This window comes from Physella acuta, unplaced genomic scaffold, assembly GCF_028476545.2.
Source record: "Physella acuta isolate Inbredline_101_S28 unplaced genomic scaffold, ASM2847654v3 ptg000109l, whole genome shotgun sequence".
Lineage (NCBI taxonomy): Eukaryota > Metazoa > Mollusca > Gastropoda > Physidae > Physella > Physella acuta.
In genome coordinates, this window is record NW_026731629.1 from 319513 (window position 1) to 339985 (window position 20473).

General features: G+C 34.1%; 1 protein-coding gene and 1 non-coding gene across 3 annotated transcripts; one reads left to right on the forward strand and one right to left on the reverse strand.

The window, feature by feature from the left end:
* Positions 1-6239: 6239 nt before the first annotated feature.
* Positions 6240-15449, reverse strand: LOC131934502 (RUN domain-containing protein 3B-like). 2 transcript variants are annotated; one of them, XM_059290550.1, is made up of 13 exons: positions 15430-15449; positions 13584-13642; positions 13129-13247; positions 12888-13042; positions 12017-12102; positions 11766-11855; positions 11242-11322; positions 10837-10999; positions 10287-10444; positions 9365-9535; positions 8557-8737; positions 7818-7863; positions 6240-7157 (listed from the first exon to the last, which is right to left on the reverse strand). In XM_059290550.1, the coding sequence occupies exons 2-13, from the start codon at positions 13637-13639 to the stop codon at positions 6682-6684; spliced, it is 1782 nt and encodes a 593-aa protein (XP_059146533.1). In that variant the 5' UTR covers positions 13640-13642; positions 15430-15449; the 3' UTR covers positions 6240-6681. The 2 variants fall into 2 exon arrangements, with proteins under 2 accessions (XP_059146533.1, XP_059146526.1); XM_059290543.1 differs by lacking the exon at positions 15430-15449 and adding an exon at positions 15306-15416.
* Positions 15450-15951: 502 nt separating this feature from the next.
* Positions 15952-16174, forward strand: LOC131934541 (small nucleolar RNA U3). The gene has a single exon (XR_009385801.1). It is a non-coding gene; the product is annotated as a small nucleolar RNA U3 (small nucleolar RNA).
* The last annotated feature ends 4299 nt before the right edge of the window (positions 16175-20473 follow it).

The following is a 20473-nucleotide window of genomic DNA, read 5'->3' on the forward strand; positions in this document are numbered from 1 at the left end:
AGGACTAACTCTGAAACTCAGTTAAATATATGCTGTTTACAGTCAAACCTTTGCATTTTACTTTTGAAAAGCAGGGAATTATTTAGACTAATGCAGAGATTTTTTTTCATATTAAGCAACTAAAAAAGGAAATGTGTAAAAGCTAAGAAGCATCGATATGAAAAACCACACAAATAGGCCTATTGAATTGTCATACAACAGAAGACATCCAACTTCAGCCTACAGACATCTCTTCCAACCTCTGCACTCATTTATTTTTCTACTAGATCTATATTACTTGACCCGGTTCAATATAACGTATATTGATACATTTTTAAACTAATTCATAAAACAAATTCAAGAATACTACAAAATTGAAAATTTAATTTTAAAAAAAAAACGTTTGAACATTCCAAACGTGTGACGTCACAATTCACTCATTTCCCCCTCATCGCATATCATTACAAAAAAATTAAGATGGAGCTGACGAATATATACATTTTTTTTTTAAACGCATCAGCAAGACCAGATGTGTCTTTAAATCCCTAAATCAGGATTTACTCCGTCCCTCTGTCGAAGATTTAAATATACTCCACTTTTTTAGGCAGTATAAACAGTTACATGGCTTAAGGGTCGTCCAAAAATGACGTCACACTCGTATGGGGAGGGGGGTACGTAATTTTATTTTGACAATGTGTGTGATGAGGGGAGGGGGGGGGGGGGGGTTCAGATGGTGTGTCGTCATACTTTTGCATTATTAAAAAAGCTATGTTAGAAAACGAGTTTTAGCCGTTATTTCGCATTTTAGAAAACTTTTTATAAATTATAATAGTTGACAGAATTTAGACAAGATTTTGGAAAAAAAAATCGATGTTTTAAGGGAAATTCAAGTGTTGTTTTGAGGGGGGTGGTTATATGCTGGTGTAACGTCATTTTAGGGGGGGGGGGGGTCGCTTTTTGTGATGGAGGAGAGGGGGGGGTAAATATCGTCAAAAAAGCATGTCATTTATGGATGACCTCTTTATAGGTTCAGGACATTACATTACATCTCCCTGTCAATTATTTCTCTCTTCTCACCTCCTCTCCCCCACCCCAACAGGAATAATTAACGTGCATACCAGCAATGCGACATTTTGTACTATAACTACCAAAGGATGTAGACGACTGCCTGTCATAGGTTGACACAGTACAACATACACCGTATGTCGTATTGTGTGTAGACATTATGTAACATACGGAACAGGTAGGGCAGAACAAGCTTGTTCCATCCATGTATTAACATAACACTAACCTTTATCATTAACGCTTTACACACCCGTTAAACTATCCATATCCGCATCTCTACACAGTGGCGTCGCTAGGTTGGGCATCACCCGGTGTGGCATTTCATGGTGTCACCCCCCCCCCCACCACCTACACACACCAAAGGAAAAAAGTATATATATATATATATATATATATATATATATATATATATATATATATATATATATATATATATATATATATATATATATATATATATGCCTATTCGTGAGTGTGTGTGTGTATGTATTGTCGAGTTGGTCAATGTATACTTATAAGACTTTTAAACTCTAATTATTCTTTAACTGAACAGGTAAATAGCATTTTACTTCTATTTTTGTCTTGGTGTCACCCCTCTAAATGGCGTCACTCGGTGCTACCATTCTCTGGGGGGGGAGTAAAGAATCTTCTTTAGATTTAGCAATCCATTGTGCAGATGAAGTAAAGTTCGTGTTTCTTGACCACGGCATACGAAGGGAAGGTGTGGTCAGCACTTTGCCCAGCGACCGTACTTCCCCATCAGATCTGGGTGGACTCAGGGTTGTTATTCTGACCTGGACCCGGATTCGAACTCGTGACTTTCTGGTTAACAGCCTAGCGTTCTATCGTTTAGGCCACGGCGTTCCAAAACACGCAATCAAACACCAAGAGGTTGGTACTAACCTTCATTAACTAATGTCTACGACGCATTCTGAAATTAGAATGGCCAGAAAGCATCTCTTTTGAACACCTGTGTAGAAGTAAGAGGCAGCGCCCACTAACAAGGGCATCAAAACTCCAAAGTGGGGATGGACTAGAGGCATGCGCTGGAACTCTCAGGGAAAAGTTACTGTGTGAACTTGGGAGATAAAAGAAGAGGAAGGTAATAGAAATGTAGCTAATGCTGCATGATTTACACGCCTAGAATCCAGAGCTGGCATTGGTATATATATATATATATATATATATATATATATATATATATATATATATATATATATATATATATATATATATATATATATATATATATATATATATATATATATATATAATATATATATATATATATATGACTTATATATATATATATATATATAGGGCCTATATATATATATGACCTATATTACCTATATATAAGTGTGTGTAACAGTTATTTTACTACAAGCATTCACATCGACACGAGCGGGCTGTCTTCAATAGCTGTATCATAAAGTGGGAGAGCTACCATTTGGGGGAAAGTGGGGGGTGTGTGTGGGGGGGGGGGGGGAACCAACGGTTAGCACTCCATATTTACAGCTTTCAAGCGACAGGCTTATCGAAGCGGAGCCAAATCTCAAACAACATTCCTGTTCCGGTTCAACGTTTTGACGATACACAAAAATGATGTAGGCCTACTTATATCTCTCCCATCCTGTTCTCCGTCGACCCCAGGAACACGAAGATGGAATGTACTGGCATACACACAAGGTACAACAAGCTGAAAGACATATGGGCTTTCGTGTTGGTAGTACTGTTAAGAATGGATCATAGTGTATGGTGTTTTAGTGCTGTTGTATTTTTAGGGGAGGGTTTGTTTTTAAGGGTGTTTTTGATAGGTTTGCTCAGTGGCGTAGCGAGGTCGGGTGTCACCCTGTGCGGCACTTAATGGTGTCACCCCCAGAGGCGTAGCAACCCTTCCCGGGGACAAAATTTCAAACTTTCGATTTGCACACCCCCCCCTCAAGTTTTTCTCTATATATTTTGCTATTTTTTGCACCCCCCTCGCTACGCCTCTGGGTTTGCTAATGTGCTAATACCTTTCTCTCTTTACCCCGTGCGTATAATGTCTTATATGGTATTTTAGGAACCCCTCAGGTCATCTAACAACCCCCCTCCCCCACTAGTAAGATGTCTTGTATAGTATTCTGTAAACCACGGGGGGGGGGGGGGGGGGGCGCAACACAGCGCCCGCCTGACTTCATTTTAAGTTCTTAAATCGTGACGATAAATAATTGTGTTAGGTCGAGGTGTGAGCGACAGAAAACAAAAACGTTAAACAAAGCAGTCCGGTACTTAAAGCTATTCGGTATTTGGTCCGCCCAAGTGATTCGGCATAGCTGTGTCTTAAACGTGAGACCATTGTCATTAGGTGGTTAATGGGGGTGGAGGTTTCTGACCCCTACCCCTTTTCCCCAGCATTACTAAGATACTCGCTTATGTATTGAACGAAAAAATAGTGGAATAGGCAAACTGATAAAACTAAAAAATTTTAAATAGGGTGTTTTTCAAAAATTAAACTACATTTGGAAAGTTAGTTTTTGTACGCTAATGTTCATAAGTCCATTTCTAAAATGGTAATCCGCTTGCTTTTCACAAAACAGTCGGCAAATAAATAAATAAATTCCTCCTGACCAAATGAACGTTTATTTTGAACACAAAACACCACACGTTTTTTCATGTAATATTTTATGAACGTCCAGACAAATAAGATATCACAACAGTAAAGTTTCAAAAAACAGGCCAATCTTTGAATACAAACAGCACATTTAATGCTTTTTTTGAGCTAAATACTGTACATTGATTGGTGTGTTTTTTTTTTTAACAATCAACATTAATTATGCACACATTAATTTAAAAAAAATATACAAATAAAAAACAAATTGATAATATGTATTGTGGCCCCTGTAATTTGCATTTTAATTTTTTAACATTCATTTTAGGCCACTCCAAGTTGTCTGCCATGAAGCATTACTGTCTTTATGACAAGAATTATTTACTGTAAAAAATCTGGGTAGAAAGAACTGTCTCTGTTAACCAGCATTAGCAGTACAAAATGTTTTATTTTTAAAAAAGGTCTGAATAGGAGCCCAAATTAACCAGATTAGATTAGTGCACAACAACAACACAAATAAACAGGTTATCCAAAGTCTGAGTGGTTGGCAAAGACAACAAAATGTTTTTGTCATTAGATATAACAGCGCAGGTAAATGGCATAGGCTCTATATATTTCTGAATCTTTGTTAAACCTTGACGTAATTTGTAATTAAAAATTATCACTATATTTAACATCATATAACATTTGTATATTTAATGAACCAATGAACATTAATTTTTACAAATTCTAGCATAAAAATATCTTTCCTCCATTTTTTTCAGTACTATTCAACTCATCTTAATACACTACACGTTTTTTTTTTAAATTTAATTATTTTTTTATTTTTAAAATTTTAATACCAGGGATCAGATAATTTCACCAAATATTTCATCACATTTTTCTCTATGCTGAGTACTTTAAATCATCATTTCATCTCAAATACCTATAAATATAAACCATAAATGAAATAGAATACAGCTTCGGCTGTTTAAAAATAAAACATCTAAATTTTTTTTAAAAACCTATTCATAAAATTTACTTAAAAATATTTTTATAAAATTTCACCTTAAAAAATATTTTCATAAAATATTAGACTTGTACTCTAACATTCTAGGGAGGGGGGGGGGGGGGGGGGGGGTGAAATGAAAAATCAAAGCAGGAATTATTTTTTTAAATTTTGAATGTGTTTATATTTGGTGAACAACGAAGTGCTGTCAAAGCAATGTTCCAGACAAAAATGCTCACAATTCCTGAGGTATTTATAAAATGTACACAATACAAATTATTTTTGCATAAAAATTAATTTAAAAATTCAAATTAAATTCTCTATTCAAGCACTCCTATGTGCACAGACTGAAAACAGTAAAATAAATCTTGGTGCATCAAAACATTCCCCACTTTATAGTGAATCAAATGTAAAAAAATCATATAGTATTTGTTCATAAAAATGGATATGTTAATTTATGTACATTCCTGTGCAGATATATTAGTTTTTGGTCAAAATTACATATATATATATATATATATATATATATATATATATATATATATATATATATATATATATATATATATATATATATGTGTGTGTGTGTGTGTATATATATATCTGTATATATATGTATTTATATGTATAAATGTGTGTGTGTGATTAACAAATAATTCGCCAAAAAGCAAAGTGGAAATGTTAAAACATCTAGACAGTTAGCACAAAAACTATTAAGCTCAACACGAGCACAGTCACCAAACTAACACAGACTTTACACATAATTATCAACAATAAAATACCATCAAACTACATCATCTAATTGACTGGAAAAAATTCAATGTCTTCTGGAATTTGTTTGTTGTATATTTTTGATGGCTAATATATTTTGAGAAACATTCAGCATCATTTTTCCTTTTTGTACCAAAATACAGGGAGATGCCTCAAGAATCATTACTTACAATACTTACATACAACAATTGTAAAAGAAAAAAAAAAAATCAAAATTTTCATGGCACACCAACAGCAGATAAGCAAGGGGAATGTTATTTTATCATCACTAATGTAAAAAAAAATGCACACATTGTTGTCTTATTGGTCCATTAAAAAGATTTTTTTAAAAAAAATGCTCATTAAAGAATAAATTACATTATTTTAAAAGTAGCATAGGGGTTTTTAATTTCTTGTAAAAACAAAAAGATTATTTTAAGATTTGAATTTACCAAGATTTAGACATTTTGATATTATTTAAAAACTAGAAAGTTTAAGATTATTGCTCATTTTACATAATACTGACACTTCCGGATGATAAAGTAATATAGTTAATGAGAAATTAGAATGAAAAAACTTTAAAAACTTCATTAAGTTTAGAAAAAATATTTTTAAACTTATTATTTTTACCAAGTAATTGGTAAACAAATAATTTGCTGATATGCAACACCCGAACAAGAATAATTTTGTTATAAAATAATGACTTTATAAAGAAACAAAAAAAAAAGTAACTTAAAACAGTGATTTGTTATTATAAAGTAAATGCAACAAAATAAAAGATACACATTTTAGAAGAATGTAAAGAATTTTTGTATGAGTAAAATACTAGTTCCTGAATATTTTACTTTTATCTTTACCATGTTTTTGCAATGTAACAACAATCAGTATCTTAAGACATTTATTAAAATTAAAAATGTGTAAAAATAGCATCAAATGGTTCATAAACTTTATCATTAAGTATTTGAAACAAAGTTAAAGCACATATTTTTGTTCATCAACAAATTAAAAGTATAGTTTTAGAAAAACTCTGTTGTTATTGGGGACACATATTTCTAGAAAACAAATCTATGATGAGTACAACCTACAGTTTGTGCAGTGAAACTGATAGCAGAAGCAAATTATATTCCCAATTTTGCCTGTGATTTATTTAAAAATCTGTAAACATGGAGTAGCAGCTGTACATGGAAATTAAATTAAGTACTTGTTAGAAAAAGAAAAAACTCTTAAGCAATGGTTTTTCTTTAATTATATTGCACAATTGATATTAGTGTGGTCCAAACCTTGGAAAGTAAACACACTCTTGTTTTTATTCACTCTGTTGGTCTTGTTTAGAGTCACCCCCCCTGTTCTCCTGTTGGTCTTGTTTAGAGTCAGCTCCCCTGTTCTCCTGTTGATCTGAATCCAAAAGTTCCCATGCTGCGTCCCCCACCTCACTGCTGGAACTACTTTTGTTGATGATCTCTGGTTCAGATGTGCTTGCCTCCTCGTCTTTATCCGAATCTGAAGATTTCACAACACTCCCTTCACCAGTCTTCACCTCTACCCCACCAGAATTATTCACATTTGTATCATCAATCAGTTCATGTGTGCTGGATTTGCCACTGCTGCTTGCAGAATCCAGGTTGTCACTTGTTATCACAAAACTTTCAACATTCACCTCCGGAATTTTTTCTTCCCCGACCATCTTTGTTGTTACTGAGCCTCCAGCTAGTTCAGACGGCTGCACTTGACCCGCGTCCAGTGTCTTCTGGTCTGGCTTGTCTGACATGACAGCCATCAGCTCTACAGTCAACAAAAAAATTTAATTAATTAAAAAACAAGGGTAACAATACAGTTATTCTACATTCTATTTCTTCTTTGTACTTGCTTATTATTAATCCCTAAATTTGAAAAAAGTAACAAGCGCTTTTTAGACCTGGCAGTCTATAGGGTTAATGAAGTAGAGTTCACCTGTTTTTCTGATATATACATATGAATTATAAAAGGATAGTGGGGTCAACACCAACCCGAATGTCTTACTTTCCTTGACATGAGTCAGGTACCTATTAGAGCTGAGTAGACTCTGGGACCTGTAACAGACTTGAGCCACTGAACCAAAGACTTAAGGTAGTAATTGTTTACAAATAGCCTGACATAATAATTTTTGGATTTGTGTATTGTTTAAGTAATTTCTGATTGTGTTGGCAATCTTTAAAATATAAATATTCCAGCTACCAAACTATTGACAACCTTAAGAGAAAAGGATGTAGTTCTGAGGTAAAGTGCATTTTACTATAACACATTGGGGAAAAGCTATATTGATCCAGCTAGTCATACTAGTTAGCTTTTCATTTCTCAGGTAATACCAGTTACTAAAACCATAGTTTATTACAAGAAAGATACTTGTACATCTTTTTTATGTAAAACAAAATAATTTTCAAACCAAAACAAGATAATTCTCACCCGGTTGTATCCACTGATTTTGTTTCAGCTCACTATTTGAATGTTCCTGTTGATTAAAAATTACAAGTTAAAATTCAATACATCACTGGATACTAAATGTTTGATTGTGTAAAGAATGAAATTCTCTTCCAGACAAGTTTATCAGCGTTCTATCCATATGACTCACACAAACATGACTATCACCTGCCCATATACGTCTCTCCACCCTTCCCAAATACAACATGACTACCACATGTCCCCAATGTCTCTCCACCACTCCTTTCCCAATTTAGTGGATTACAGATCAGAATAGGTGGACTTCTGTTGCAGGTTTTAAAGTTAGAACTTTTTTCAATTTTGCTCAAAATGGCCTACTTATGAAAACAAACCTTGGCAAAGCTACAAGGCCTGGCTATGTTTACATCAGCTGATGATATAAAAACTAACTTTGGTGTCACCCTCTAGCGTAGCTACGCTTACATCAGCCAATGAATTACAAACAAAGCCTATGATATACAAACCTTGGTAGCGCCCTCTAGCTTGGCCAAGTTTACATCAGCCAATGAATTACAAACAAACCTTGGTAGCGCCCTCTAGCATGGCTACGTTTACATCAGCCAATAATAATTAATATACAAACAAACCTTGGTAGCGCCCTCTAGCATGGCTACGTTTACATCAGCCTATGATATACAAACAAACCTTGGTAGCGCCCTCTAGCATGACCAAGTTTACATCAGCCTATGATATACAAACAAACCTTGGTAGCGCCCTCTAGCATGGCCACGTTTACATCAGCCAAAGATCCAGTCAGTGGGACCATGCTCTGTGTGTCCTCCTTCAGTCGGATGTTGTCAGAGACAGATGACATGATACTCCTGAGGTCTGAAGGAATCACGTTTTCCTTTCGTTTGTAGGTTGGTCGATGCTGCATAGTGAATCTAATTGATCAAAGATTTATGTATTTAAATTTTTATATAAATAATTTGGGTTAAACATTGTTATGAAATATAGTCAACCAAAAATTAGTTTGAAAAAGGGAACAAAAAAAACAAAAAAAAACTTTAATGTAAAATCACTGCACGTAAATAATTGTATAAAGCAAGAACGCTTAGATATTCTAGGATCAGTTTATGTTAAACCTGTCGTTTGTTGATCAACATGGATGAATGTTTTCTCCAATTATCCACATGGATGAATGTTTACCTGTCATCCAGCTAATCCACATGGATGAATGTTTATCTATCATCCAGCTAATCCACACGGATGAATGTTTACCTGTCATCCAACTAATCCACACGAATGAATGGGTTACCTGTCATCCAGCTAATCCACATGGATGAATGTTTACCTGTCATCCAGCTAATTCACACGGATGAATGGGTTACCTGTCCCCCAGCTCATCCACATGGATGAATGTTTACCTGTCATCCAGCTAATCCCCACGAATGAATGGGTTACCTGTCAGCTAATCCCCACGGATGAATGGGTTACCTGTGATCCAGTTGATCCACACGGATGAATGGGTTACCTGTCATCCAGCTAATCCACATGGATGAATGTTTTACCTGTCGTCCAGTTGATCCATCTCCACATGGTCCTCCGGCTTCTCCTCACTGCCCTCTCTGCTGGTGGCCATGTCCACCATGGGGACCTCCTTCAACTCCATCCTCTCTTTGTACTGTCTCAGTGACGCCACCTGGGCTTTCAGTGCACTATTCTCTTTCCTCACCTTCGATCTATTTACAGAAAAAAAAACCGGTTCAGTGAGGACTCAAAAGTTTTGCTTTCTTTTTTCATATGTTAGCTTTAATAATGACAAAATATGTTCACTTTGTTCACAAATTTCTATCCCCATTTGACTCCTAGCTAAAATTACTCTAGTCACAAATTGAACGGAGTCTAAATTCAAATTGTCTAGAAAAGTTGTCAATGTTTTATTTTATGTAAATGTATAAAAACATTTATATTTTTAACTATGCAGAAGAAAAGCTAAGTGGAGTACCAATCCTTTGTTTGATTTCAACAAAATGTTAGATACTTTCAACAAAAAGATGTCAATTTTTTGGTTTAAAAAAAACGAGCCGGCCCGCGGCATAACATACGCCGCTATTTAGTTGTTGTTTTTCTACTTTACAGTAATTCATAATTTGTGAATTCGACAGTACCAATGCTGCCACTGAAAATATTTCTTTAAAACACTATAAGTAGCTCGTTAAGGACCATAACCCCCCCCCCCCTTCCTTCCCCCCTCCCCCTCCCCTACGTTTAAAACCGTTTTATCTGCCCCTAATAGTTGTCACATAACCCAGTTCTGCTTGTAAACATTTAGAGTGAACACAGCTCACTAAGACAATGTAGGGGTGGGGAGGTAGGGAGCGTGTTTACAGCTTGTTTTCTAGCGTCTCCCAGAAGAGAATTATATATATAGATATTTTTAAAATACGTATGATGAAACTTTAAAACAAGAATCTGAATGAGCACTCTTACATTTCAGCTTGAAGCTCCAAAACGCAGGCATCCATTGTTTTACGCTCTTTAACCCTCTCTTTCTCTAAAACACTTCGATCAACTTTCAAGCTCTCCAGCCTAAGGTTAGCTTCCCCCATCTGTCGCTCACGCAGACGCACCAACTCCTCCAGGTAATCCTTCAGGTAAACAATTACAAAATCATTTAACATATGAAGCCATCAGGTAACTGACTTAATTAAAATATGTTCTCAAAATAAGATGCACTGCTTTTTAAAAAGTAAGCAGAAATGAGTTAAGTAGATTATTTCATTAATTTAAATCTTAAGTATAACTAGAATGGGCTTAGTCATTAATAAGATTGTTAACTTTACATACAATAATAATTTGATTTAAATATTAATCAACTCAAACTTCATCTACTTTTATAAGTTTCAAATTTTTATATTGTATTAATGTTATATAATCACAGTTAATTCATTCACATAATGTAACAGCATGCAGTTTGGTAAATATTGATGTAATTTTAAACCTGAGTGATTATAAAAAAGAAAAAGATTTATTAACTGACCTTTTGCTCTTTAATACTCCTGAATTCTTTCTCTAAGTTTTGCAAATGTAAAATATCATTGACGTTACTTTCTGTTAAGATATTGCAAGGGATCCCAATATCATCAGAAACTTTTCCACTAAGCCGCTGCATCTCAATCTCATCAATGCTCTGGCTGGCAGATCTGGTTTTATTATGCAGAAAAGATCATTTATTAAATTTACAATGTTAATGAGATTTTTCAAATCAATTCATAAATTATAACTAAATGTTAAAAACAATTTTCATTTTAATTGGAAAAATAATATATAATATATTTTGGCATAAAATTACTTTTAAAATTATTTTTTTTCTCCACATCTCTTTATGTACTTCCACAATAAAATGCATACTTCAATAAATTTAATTTGTGAGGATTTCACTTACGACTGCTTATATTTCAAGAAAGGGGCATAACTTATTTCATATGGGCCTTGCAGTGCATTTTCATTTCCTTTCAAACAAAAACTGAAAGAGGCAAAACAATGATTAAAATTTTAATGTTAAGAGTCTGAAGTGTGAGAAAGCAATAATTAAAGATAAGTGCTCTGGAATCTCTAAGCTGTTAATAAAATTTAATTATAAGTTAACAAGTACATAAGATAAGGGGGTCGGAGTGGTCTCGTGGTAGAGAGCTGTACTGCTAACCCGTAAGTCTTGAATTCGAATCACGGTTCAAGTCAGTAGACCGTCCCTGAGTCCACCCATCGCTGATGGGTACCTAACTCACTTTAGGGAAAGTAAAGGCAGCTGGGCATAGCGCTGACCACACTATCTCTTCATATGCCGAGGTCACAGAAATAAGTGAACTCTATTTCACTTGCCCAAGAGACCGTCAGGTTTAAAAAGGGAACTTTACTACTTTACTTACATATATAAGATAATGTTTAAAAAAAACCAATAAAACTAACTTGAAGTCTATAGCATTTAGACCAATTAAGTCTCCACATAAAACAGAGGCTTCCTCAGACAGCATAAGTGCTCCATCTAGATAGCTCTCTCTAAAAGAAGTTGTAAACAATGCAGCTTAGTTAAAAAGATTTAATTTAAAATGTGTAGTTACTGTAATGTAGAATTTTAAAAAAATTCAAATTCAAATAATATTTTTAAAAAAATTACCAGTATGAAGTAAAAATGTAAAATGTATCAGTTCAGTTCATACCTTATTAAATTTGAATTGTCCAGTAGCCAAAACAGGTAGTCAGACAATCTCTTCTCCATTAAAGCTATCTTGATAAAAGCTCTTAGCTAAAAAAATAGGCAAGTTGTAACAACTTAAACAACATATCTTTTATTAAAGCAAATACATGTGTTTAATTCTCCCAAAACATTAAATACTAAACAAAATAGCAGCACAATGAATTCACTCCTGGCTTTTTATATAACTTTGTCTTACACAGATCTATTTTTATTCAGTTATACTTTTGAAAACCAAGAAATTGTCGTTAGAATATTGTTTACTTGTGATGTCTGAAACTAAAAAAAACTATTTTTATCTATAAAACTTTAAACTTTGACAACTGAAAGCTGATCTATGAATGTGTACCTTTGAAAGTACAGAGCTGATCTATAAATGTGTACCTTTGAAAGTACAGAGCTGATCTATAAATGTGTACCTTTGAAAGTACAGAGCTGATCTATAGTGTACCTCTGACAATTGAGAGCTCATTTATAAATGTGTACCTTTGAAAGTACAGAGCTGATCTATAAATGTGTACCTTTGAAAGTACAGAGCTGATCTATAAATGTGTACCTTTGAAAGTACAGAGCTGATCTATAAATGTGTACCTTTGAAAGTACAGAGCTGATCTATAAATGTGTACCTTTGAAAGTACAGAGCTGATCTATAAATGTGTACCTTTGACCATTGAGAGCTTGTTTATAAATGTGTACCTTTGACAGTACAAAGCTGATCTATAAATGTGTACTTCTGACCATTGAAAGCTCGTTTATAAATGTGTACCTTTGACAGTACAAAGCTGATCTATAAATGTGTACCTCTGACCATTGAGAGCTGGTTTATAAATGTGTACCTTTGCTTTCGGAGACTTGATCATCTCTATCACCTCAATGTTGGGGATACAGGAGGGGAACAGCAAGCCACGGTTGCTGTGGTGATTCTCCACAAGGACCTCCCAGAAATGTCGCGGTGTCCCCTGACCAGGTAACCACACCTTCTTTTGGTAAGCTGTAGGGATAGCAAGGTAAATCATGAAAAAGTTTGAACCTGTTCTGTTAAATTGCAATGTTAAATAGTAAAACCAGAATGCTTACGTCGTAGTCTATGAGAGACCATTTGCTCAAAAACTGCGCAGAAGTTGATAAATTCCTCACTTTCATCATCAACATGCGTGTACAGACATGCACAGTCTATCAGAGATTTCACCGATATCCTGAGGGAAAATAATGACTATGAATAATAAGAGCTTGACAATAATCATTGTTTTTGTTAACAGGAAAGGTTGAGATTTAATTTTTATAAAAACCCTATTATCAATTAGTTACAGAACTACCTATCCACTCCACTAAAATGAAACTAAATGCCTTTCATTTCAATGAGTCACTCCATGACTTGTGTGGGTTGATAAAAACCACACAATAACTCTTTTCTTGTGCATTAAATATCCAATCTTTTAATAAACTGAACAATTATTTTGCCAAATGTGTCACTTTAATTTTAATAATACACATTATACAAAGCTTAGTAGAGAACAGACACTACACATTACCTGCACATTGCTGCCAAATTCTGTCTTTGCACATTTACTTGCCTTCTGTTTAACATTTTCTACAATGGAAAACAAAAGCAGTGTTAATGTTTAGTTAATGATATAGGCATTGGTTTTAGCTAGATCTATGTCTCATAGAAACTGAACATTTATTTAATGACTAAATGTGAGGTCAGGTTTGTGGTACCCATTTCTTATGGTAAAATATTAAAATAATATTTTAATAATAATATTTATTATTTATTCATTTCTATAGTATAGGGGCCTATTCTATATTTTTTTTATATTATTCATAGCATAGAATCTCAATCTCTAAACTCTAAACTAATATAATATTTATATTATTTATAGGCCTAATAATATTAATATAAATAAATATATTTAATATTTAAATTATATATTTAAATTTATAATTATATATATTTATATAGACCTAGGCTTATACTTTAGGGAGGCTCACTAACTTAAAAGCGTCCTTGGTTGCTAACCAGAACATGGCGTAAGGATCGGACCATGACTTCCGGCGAGTTTTTCGACTTAGTTCCAGAGACCTTCTTAGAATTACTTTTAAAAATGTTTATCACGAGTAAAATGGCGGGTTTTCACGTTATAAAAACATGCTATAGGTGGCAAGGCTAAATATGCCAGAAAAGCATTTTCAAAAATTGCTTTGGGGGATGTTGGCTAAATTTAAAGTCGGTGTCATTCAAAATAATATAACTTTTTAAATATAGATTTCCATATCACAAAATTGATTTCCACAGTAAAGCATTATTAGTTTTATCATTCTATGAAAAAATAAATCAAATATCTTCAACCGTTTTTTTATAAGATCGACCGAGAAATGACAACCAAATTTTTTTTATTTTTTTTGACCACGTGACCGCTATTTGAATGGATACGTTTACCTGGCATGGTTTTTTTTTTTGCTCTTTTGTACAATAAAAAATGTCATAAAATTAAAGAAATAAAAGAATTCAAAAATCACTTCTGTCTTGTCTTTTTTTTAATTCTTTTCTGATGACATTCTCTTAAATTTTTTTCCTCTAAAAATATTACCCGACGATAGACGGGCCAATTCTACTTTTTAGGAACTCTCTTGTGAAAAAAAATTAGATCTATTTCACGGTCACTTAAAAAGTTAAACCTTTCAACTTTTAACCAGGTTGTCATGGATGATCCGTCATATCATAGCTGTGAGTGACAAATAAATTTAAAATTCAATAATTTAGTCTAAACTCGCTACAACCCCCAAATTTAGTGCCTAGAGGATAAAGTATGGACGTTTTTTATTCAGTTGTCATGTTTAAATTGAGAATTAAGTAGATTTCACAAATAGTAAGAAAAACTATTATACTTTATACAAATAATCTAGAATCTAGCCATTTTTCTAGGCCTACCCACTCACTACTACTAGACTACTAATAATATAGTATAAGTATAGCTAGTCACTACCCCAACCACAGCCCAGTAGATCTAGCAGTTGTCATTCAATCTTGAATCTTGCAGACTAGATCTAGCTAGATCTAGATCTAGACTTCTAGAATCTAGATTATCATTAGTCGATTAGAAGATAAGATTAATAAGAAGATCTAGAATCTAGATCTATTTGATTTTGAACCAAGCAGCTAGACTCTAGCTTATTTACTCAAAATAAAGACTATAATTACTAATTATCTAATTATTAATTAGATCTAGATACAGTTTGGTAGCTCTATTTACTATTGTATTATTTATAAGCAGAATATTATCCGACTGTAACTGCGAAGTCGTGTGACTTCCCTAAATAAACTTTTGTTGTTCATAAACAAACTTAAAATCAAACTGAATGGCACAAAGTTTTAACCTTTCAACTGAACGTAGGCCTAGGCTTATTTGAGTTTTTACAAGAATAAGACTTCCAGTTAGGGGAAACTAGTCCCATGAAAATGACAGCTTTTCTCACAGCAATAATTATAGAATCTAAACTTATAGACTCTTCAATTTTTAAACCATGTTAAATATGCAAATTGAGATGCCGAAAAACACTTTTTATCTTTGAAAGTACGGCAATAACATAAATTACCAATTATCCAAATTTAATTTATTTTTTTTAGCTTTCGGGTTGTTTCCCTTGAATTGAAATAAAATTAGTTTAAATAGTAAAATGTCTAAGTTTTTAAGTCAAAAGTATAAAAAAAATTCATATTTTTTATTTATGTAAAATGATTATTATATTTCTTTAACGTGAAAACATAATAAAAGTGGTTTAGCTAATCTTAATTGATTTTTATTTGTACAATATTAAACTCACTATTCATACAGTTCAAAACCATAAATTTATACAATTTAGTTTTTATTGGCACCACAATCGTCACTTTCTTCAGTTAAGATCATACTTTTAGGGATCATTTCTAAAGTTGGTCTTGCCGGGACATTGAGCAAAATTGAACGGCACGATAACCATGATGACGAGATTCAGTCACTTCCTCTGAGCGTGAAGTTGATCTCGAGGCAGTCATTGCTTGAGTGACTGTCTCAGTAGATCGTTGATGATCGTTCCGCTCCTCCCTCAGCGGGGAGCCGGAGGAGGTCGTGACAATCCGAGTGGTTTCCTAAATTAAAATGACATGAACGGGTGAAACGAAAAATGCCGAACAGAGCATTAAATCAAATCAGCCACTAGCACAGACAATTTATCATTATGTTTCAACAGTTTCTCTCTTGGGCTATCTTAGGCATCTGAGCGGGGAGAAGGGCAGTACCCGCATTACATCTAATATATAAATCTCAGTTCTGTATGTAATGCATTTGTATGTCGTTGGAATTGTACGAATTTAAGTGTTAGAAAATTATCGTGCGCATTTGTCTAAATTTATGAGCTAAAAAATTACTATTGAAAGTGTTGGGAAATAATTTTCATTTTTCAAATTATAGTAATAATTGTCGGCATGTTCATTAAACACAAGTTTTTAAAAAAATATCATCTTTTACAAAAATTCTAATTATGTCTTTATTTAGTCCTATAGCATTTACTTCCCTTTGATAAATTAGGAAAAACACAATTACTTCCCTTTATAAAACCATTGCATTCCGTGAAAATAATTTACTTTTTAATTACTTTGTTTTGGTGTTGGGAAAAAAAATAATTACATAATTAGCGGGGATTGATCAAGTGCAAATGTTGTAGGTATTTTACGGATAAGCTTGGAGTATTAAAATTGTTTATTAAATTGAAACAGGCGCGTTCGTTTAAGTGAGTGCAAAAGACTGTGAATAAGTTGGGGTACTATAGTCGTTCATTAAGCTAAAACAGGTGATTCCGCCCCGGGCGTTTATGTTCGCGTTAGTGTTTTCTTTGTGTTTAGGTGGGTTTGCGTTAGTGGTTGAGTTTTAATTTGGTTCGTTTTTGTTCTTTCTTTTTTCGTTTTTGTTTGTGTTTTTTTTGTTTGGGTTTGTATTTGTGTTTTTGGTTGGTTTTGCGTTTGGATTTGGTTTGTTTTCGTTTGCTTTTTTCGTTGATTTTTTTTTTGTTGGTATTGGTGTTTGTGGTTGGGTTTGTTGTTAGGTTTTTGTTTTCGTTTGCTTTTTTGTTTGTTTTTTCTTTGTGTTTGTATTGGTGTTTGTGGGTGTGGTTGTGTTTGTTGTTAAGTTTTTGTTTTCGTTTGTATTTGTAATTGTGTTAGCGTTATGTTTGCGTTTTGTTGTTTTGGTTTTGGTTGGTTGTGGTTTGGGTGGGCAATGCCGGGTTTATGATGATTACTAAACACACAGGTAATGGTCTTTAACAGAAAGGTTTTTCACAGAAGCCAGAGCAGGGCCTGGCCGGGACGGCTAGTCTAATATATAAAGCTCAGTTCTGTATGTAACGCATATGTTTGTCGTTGGTCTTGGATGGATTTAAGTGTTAGACAATTATCGTGCGCATTTGTCTAAATTTATGAGTTAAAAAATTACTATTGAAAGTGTTGGGAAATAATTTTCATTTTTCAAATTATAGTAATAATTGTCGGCATGTTCATTAAACACAAGTTTTAAAAAAAATATCATCTTTTACAAAAATTCTAATTATGTCTTTATTTAGTCCTATAGCACTTACTTCCCTTTGATAAATTAGGGAAACACAATTACTTCCCTTTATAAAACCATTGCATTAGTGGAAAATAATTTACTTTTTATTACTTTGTTTTTGTGTTGGGAAAAAAAATAATTACATAATTAGCGGGGATTGATCAAGTGCAAATGTTGTAGGTATTTTACGGATAAGCTTGGAGTATTAAAATTGTTCATTAAATTGAAACAGGCGCGTTCGTTTAAGTGAGTGCAAAAGACTATGAATAAGTTGGGGTACTATAGTCGTTCATTAAGCTAAAACAGGTGATTCCGCCCCGGGCGTTTATGTTCGCGTTAGTGTTTTCTTTGTGTTTAGGTGGGTTTGCGTTAGTGGTTGCGTTTTGATTTGGTTCGTTTTTGTTCTTTCTTTTTTCGTTTTGTTTGTGTTTTTTTGTTTGGGTTTGTATTTGTGTTTTTTGGTTGGTTTTGCGTTTGGATTTGGTTTGTTTTCGTTTGCTTTTTCGTTGTTTTTTTTGTGTGTGTTGGTATTGGTGTTTGTGGTTGTGGTTGGGTTTGTTGTTAGGTTTTTGTTTTCGTTTGTATTTGCAATTGTGTTAGCGTTATGTTTGCGTTTTGTTGTTTTGGTTGGTTGTGGTTTGGGTGGGCAATGCCGGGTTTATGATGATTACTAAACACACAGGTAATGGTCTTTAACAGAAAGGTTTTTCACAGAAGCCAGAGCAGGGCCTGGCCGGGACGGCTAGTAATTTATATAGAAAATGTATTTTTACCGGAAAAGTTAGTCGCCCACCTCCCCCTCGAAATTTACAGGTGTGCTCCCCCGGAGCAAAAGCCTGCAAGAAACTCTGGATGTTTAGAAATTTATTTTTTTAGTAGGCCTTCCAAATTATTGGAAAGGGGTTGATAAAATACACACCAACCTTTCCAACTCGGATGGGGGGGGGGGGGGGCCTTTTCGCCAACTTGAATAACTAAATATAAGGAGGGGTGCTACGCCTCTGGCCACTAACCTTTTAACTTTTTAGCGCTATTTCCATTCTGGAGAATTGCGTTTATTAACTCGTCTTTTCTGGGAATGGATGGATGGATGGATGTGTGTCCGCAGCTTTAAGTCGTATTTCCTCCTCAACGAAGCAATATCGAGGACTTGTTCCAAAGCAATTATGTTAAGCAAGTTACGAGGATGAACATAGGCCATAAAAATTCCGGGTTTCTTTCATGGATTTCCCGGAAAAGCCAAAAAACCTCGAAAAAATGCAGTTTTTTGGCCCATATCTCGGCAACCAGACCAATTAGCGACTTGAAACATGTACCAATCTATTCCTGCCATAATTTAGAACAATATTGCCGAAGAAAGTTTTCAAAAATATCCTTTCGTTCGGTCACAAAATTTTTTTTTAATTAATTAAAATTTGGACCGAATTAGTAGGCATTTTATGCAACCACACCACACGCGTCATCACGTTCAATAGCTGCGCCATCACGTTCAATGGCTGCGACGTCACGTTCGGTAGCTGGGCGCGCAATGGTTTTTAGTCATGTTACTCTATTGTAAGTAAAACATGTAAAATACTGAAAAAAATAAATAATAAAAAACGTTTTAATAACTAACCAATGGTTTTACTAACCCTGCTTTTGATTTACGCTACGACAGAGCTATTTTTAGATAACACAAGGAAATTGCGCTAAAATTGTCACTAGACTTTTTTAAATTACTGGTTTAGTTGACTAAATAACTAATGCAAAGAAATTACAACAAATAAATATGGTGAGTCCTGATGCTACTAGACAAGATCTGCATATCTACGATTTAATCCCCTATCACCACTCTACAATTATTGTGGATATGTACCACATAGATAGGCACTGAGCTTGGATAATCCGAAGCCTTTAGATAGGTTTCCAATTTCACTAACCATCCTTGGGACCGGCATAATATGCCCTAAGGTTTATTTAATCGAAGTTACTATCAACAACCACACATGTTGTACATTTTATAAGAAAAAAAACAAACAACAAACTAACACTGATTTTGACAACACCCTTGACACAAAAAACTTGGGAGACACACAGAGCACTTGCGATCTAAATTTAGAATATACTTCCGGGAGGTGACCTACTTAGTAGATAGGCCAGAAAATCAGAACGGATACACAGCAATGACTCACAAAATGCTACCCTTTCCTAAGTCTAAGTGTGTGTCTTGTGTGTGTGTGGGGGGGGGGGGGGGGGGGGGAGAGGGGGGGGGGGGGACCAAGACCATAAAGAACACACAACACCGAATTATCAGTAGTACAGTTTATCATAAAGAGGAGTGGGGTATAAATAAAAGAAATAACAATTCTTACACGTTTCCCTCTATCTCAATCAATGTTGTCATTGTATTTTTAATTACGGTTTTTACCCTGCAGGTTACCTGTGTAGAAAATGATTGTAGACCCAATGGAACACTGACCAAGAAAGGAAACTACATTGGTCAACAGATTGGGTTGGGTGTCAATGCCCTAAAATATGATCAGATATCAAATTTTCAAAGATTAAAGACACCCCCCCCCCCCCCCCCACCTCTATGACATGAACTCTTTTAGTTGTGAACCTAAACTGTGTAAATCACTGACCAGGTATTGTATTCATCTACCAAACCTTTTTAAAATCTATCATAAAAACAAACTGTAAATATACTTACTTAACCATTGTATCTCAGTCATCACAACTAAAATAAACTAATACAATAAGTTTCAGTCAACAAACAATGGTTAAGCTTCTCTTACGTCTCTTACGCTAACTGGCTCAATTGTTTAAATCACCAATTCTCATTGATCTACCCCAAGTATCAA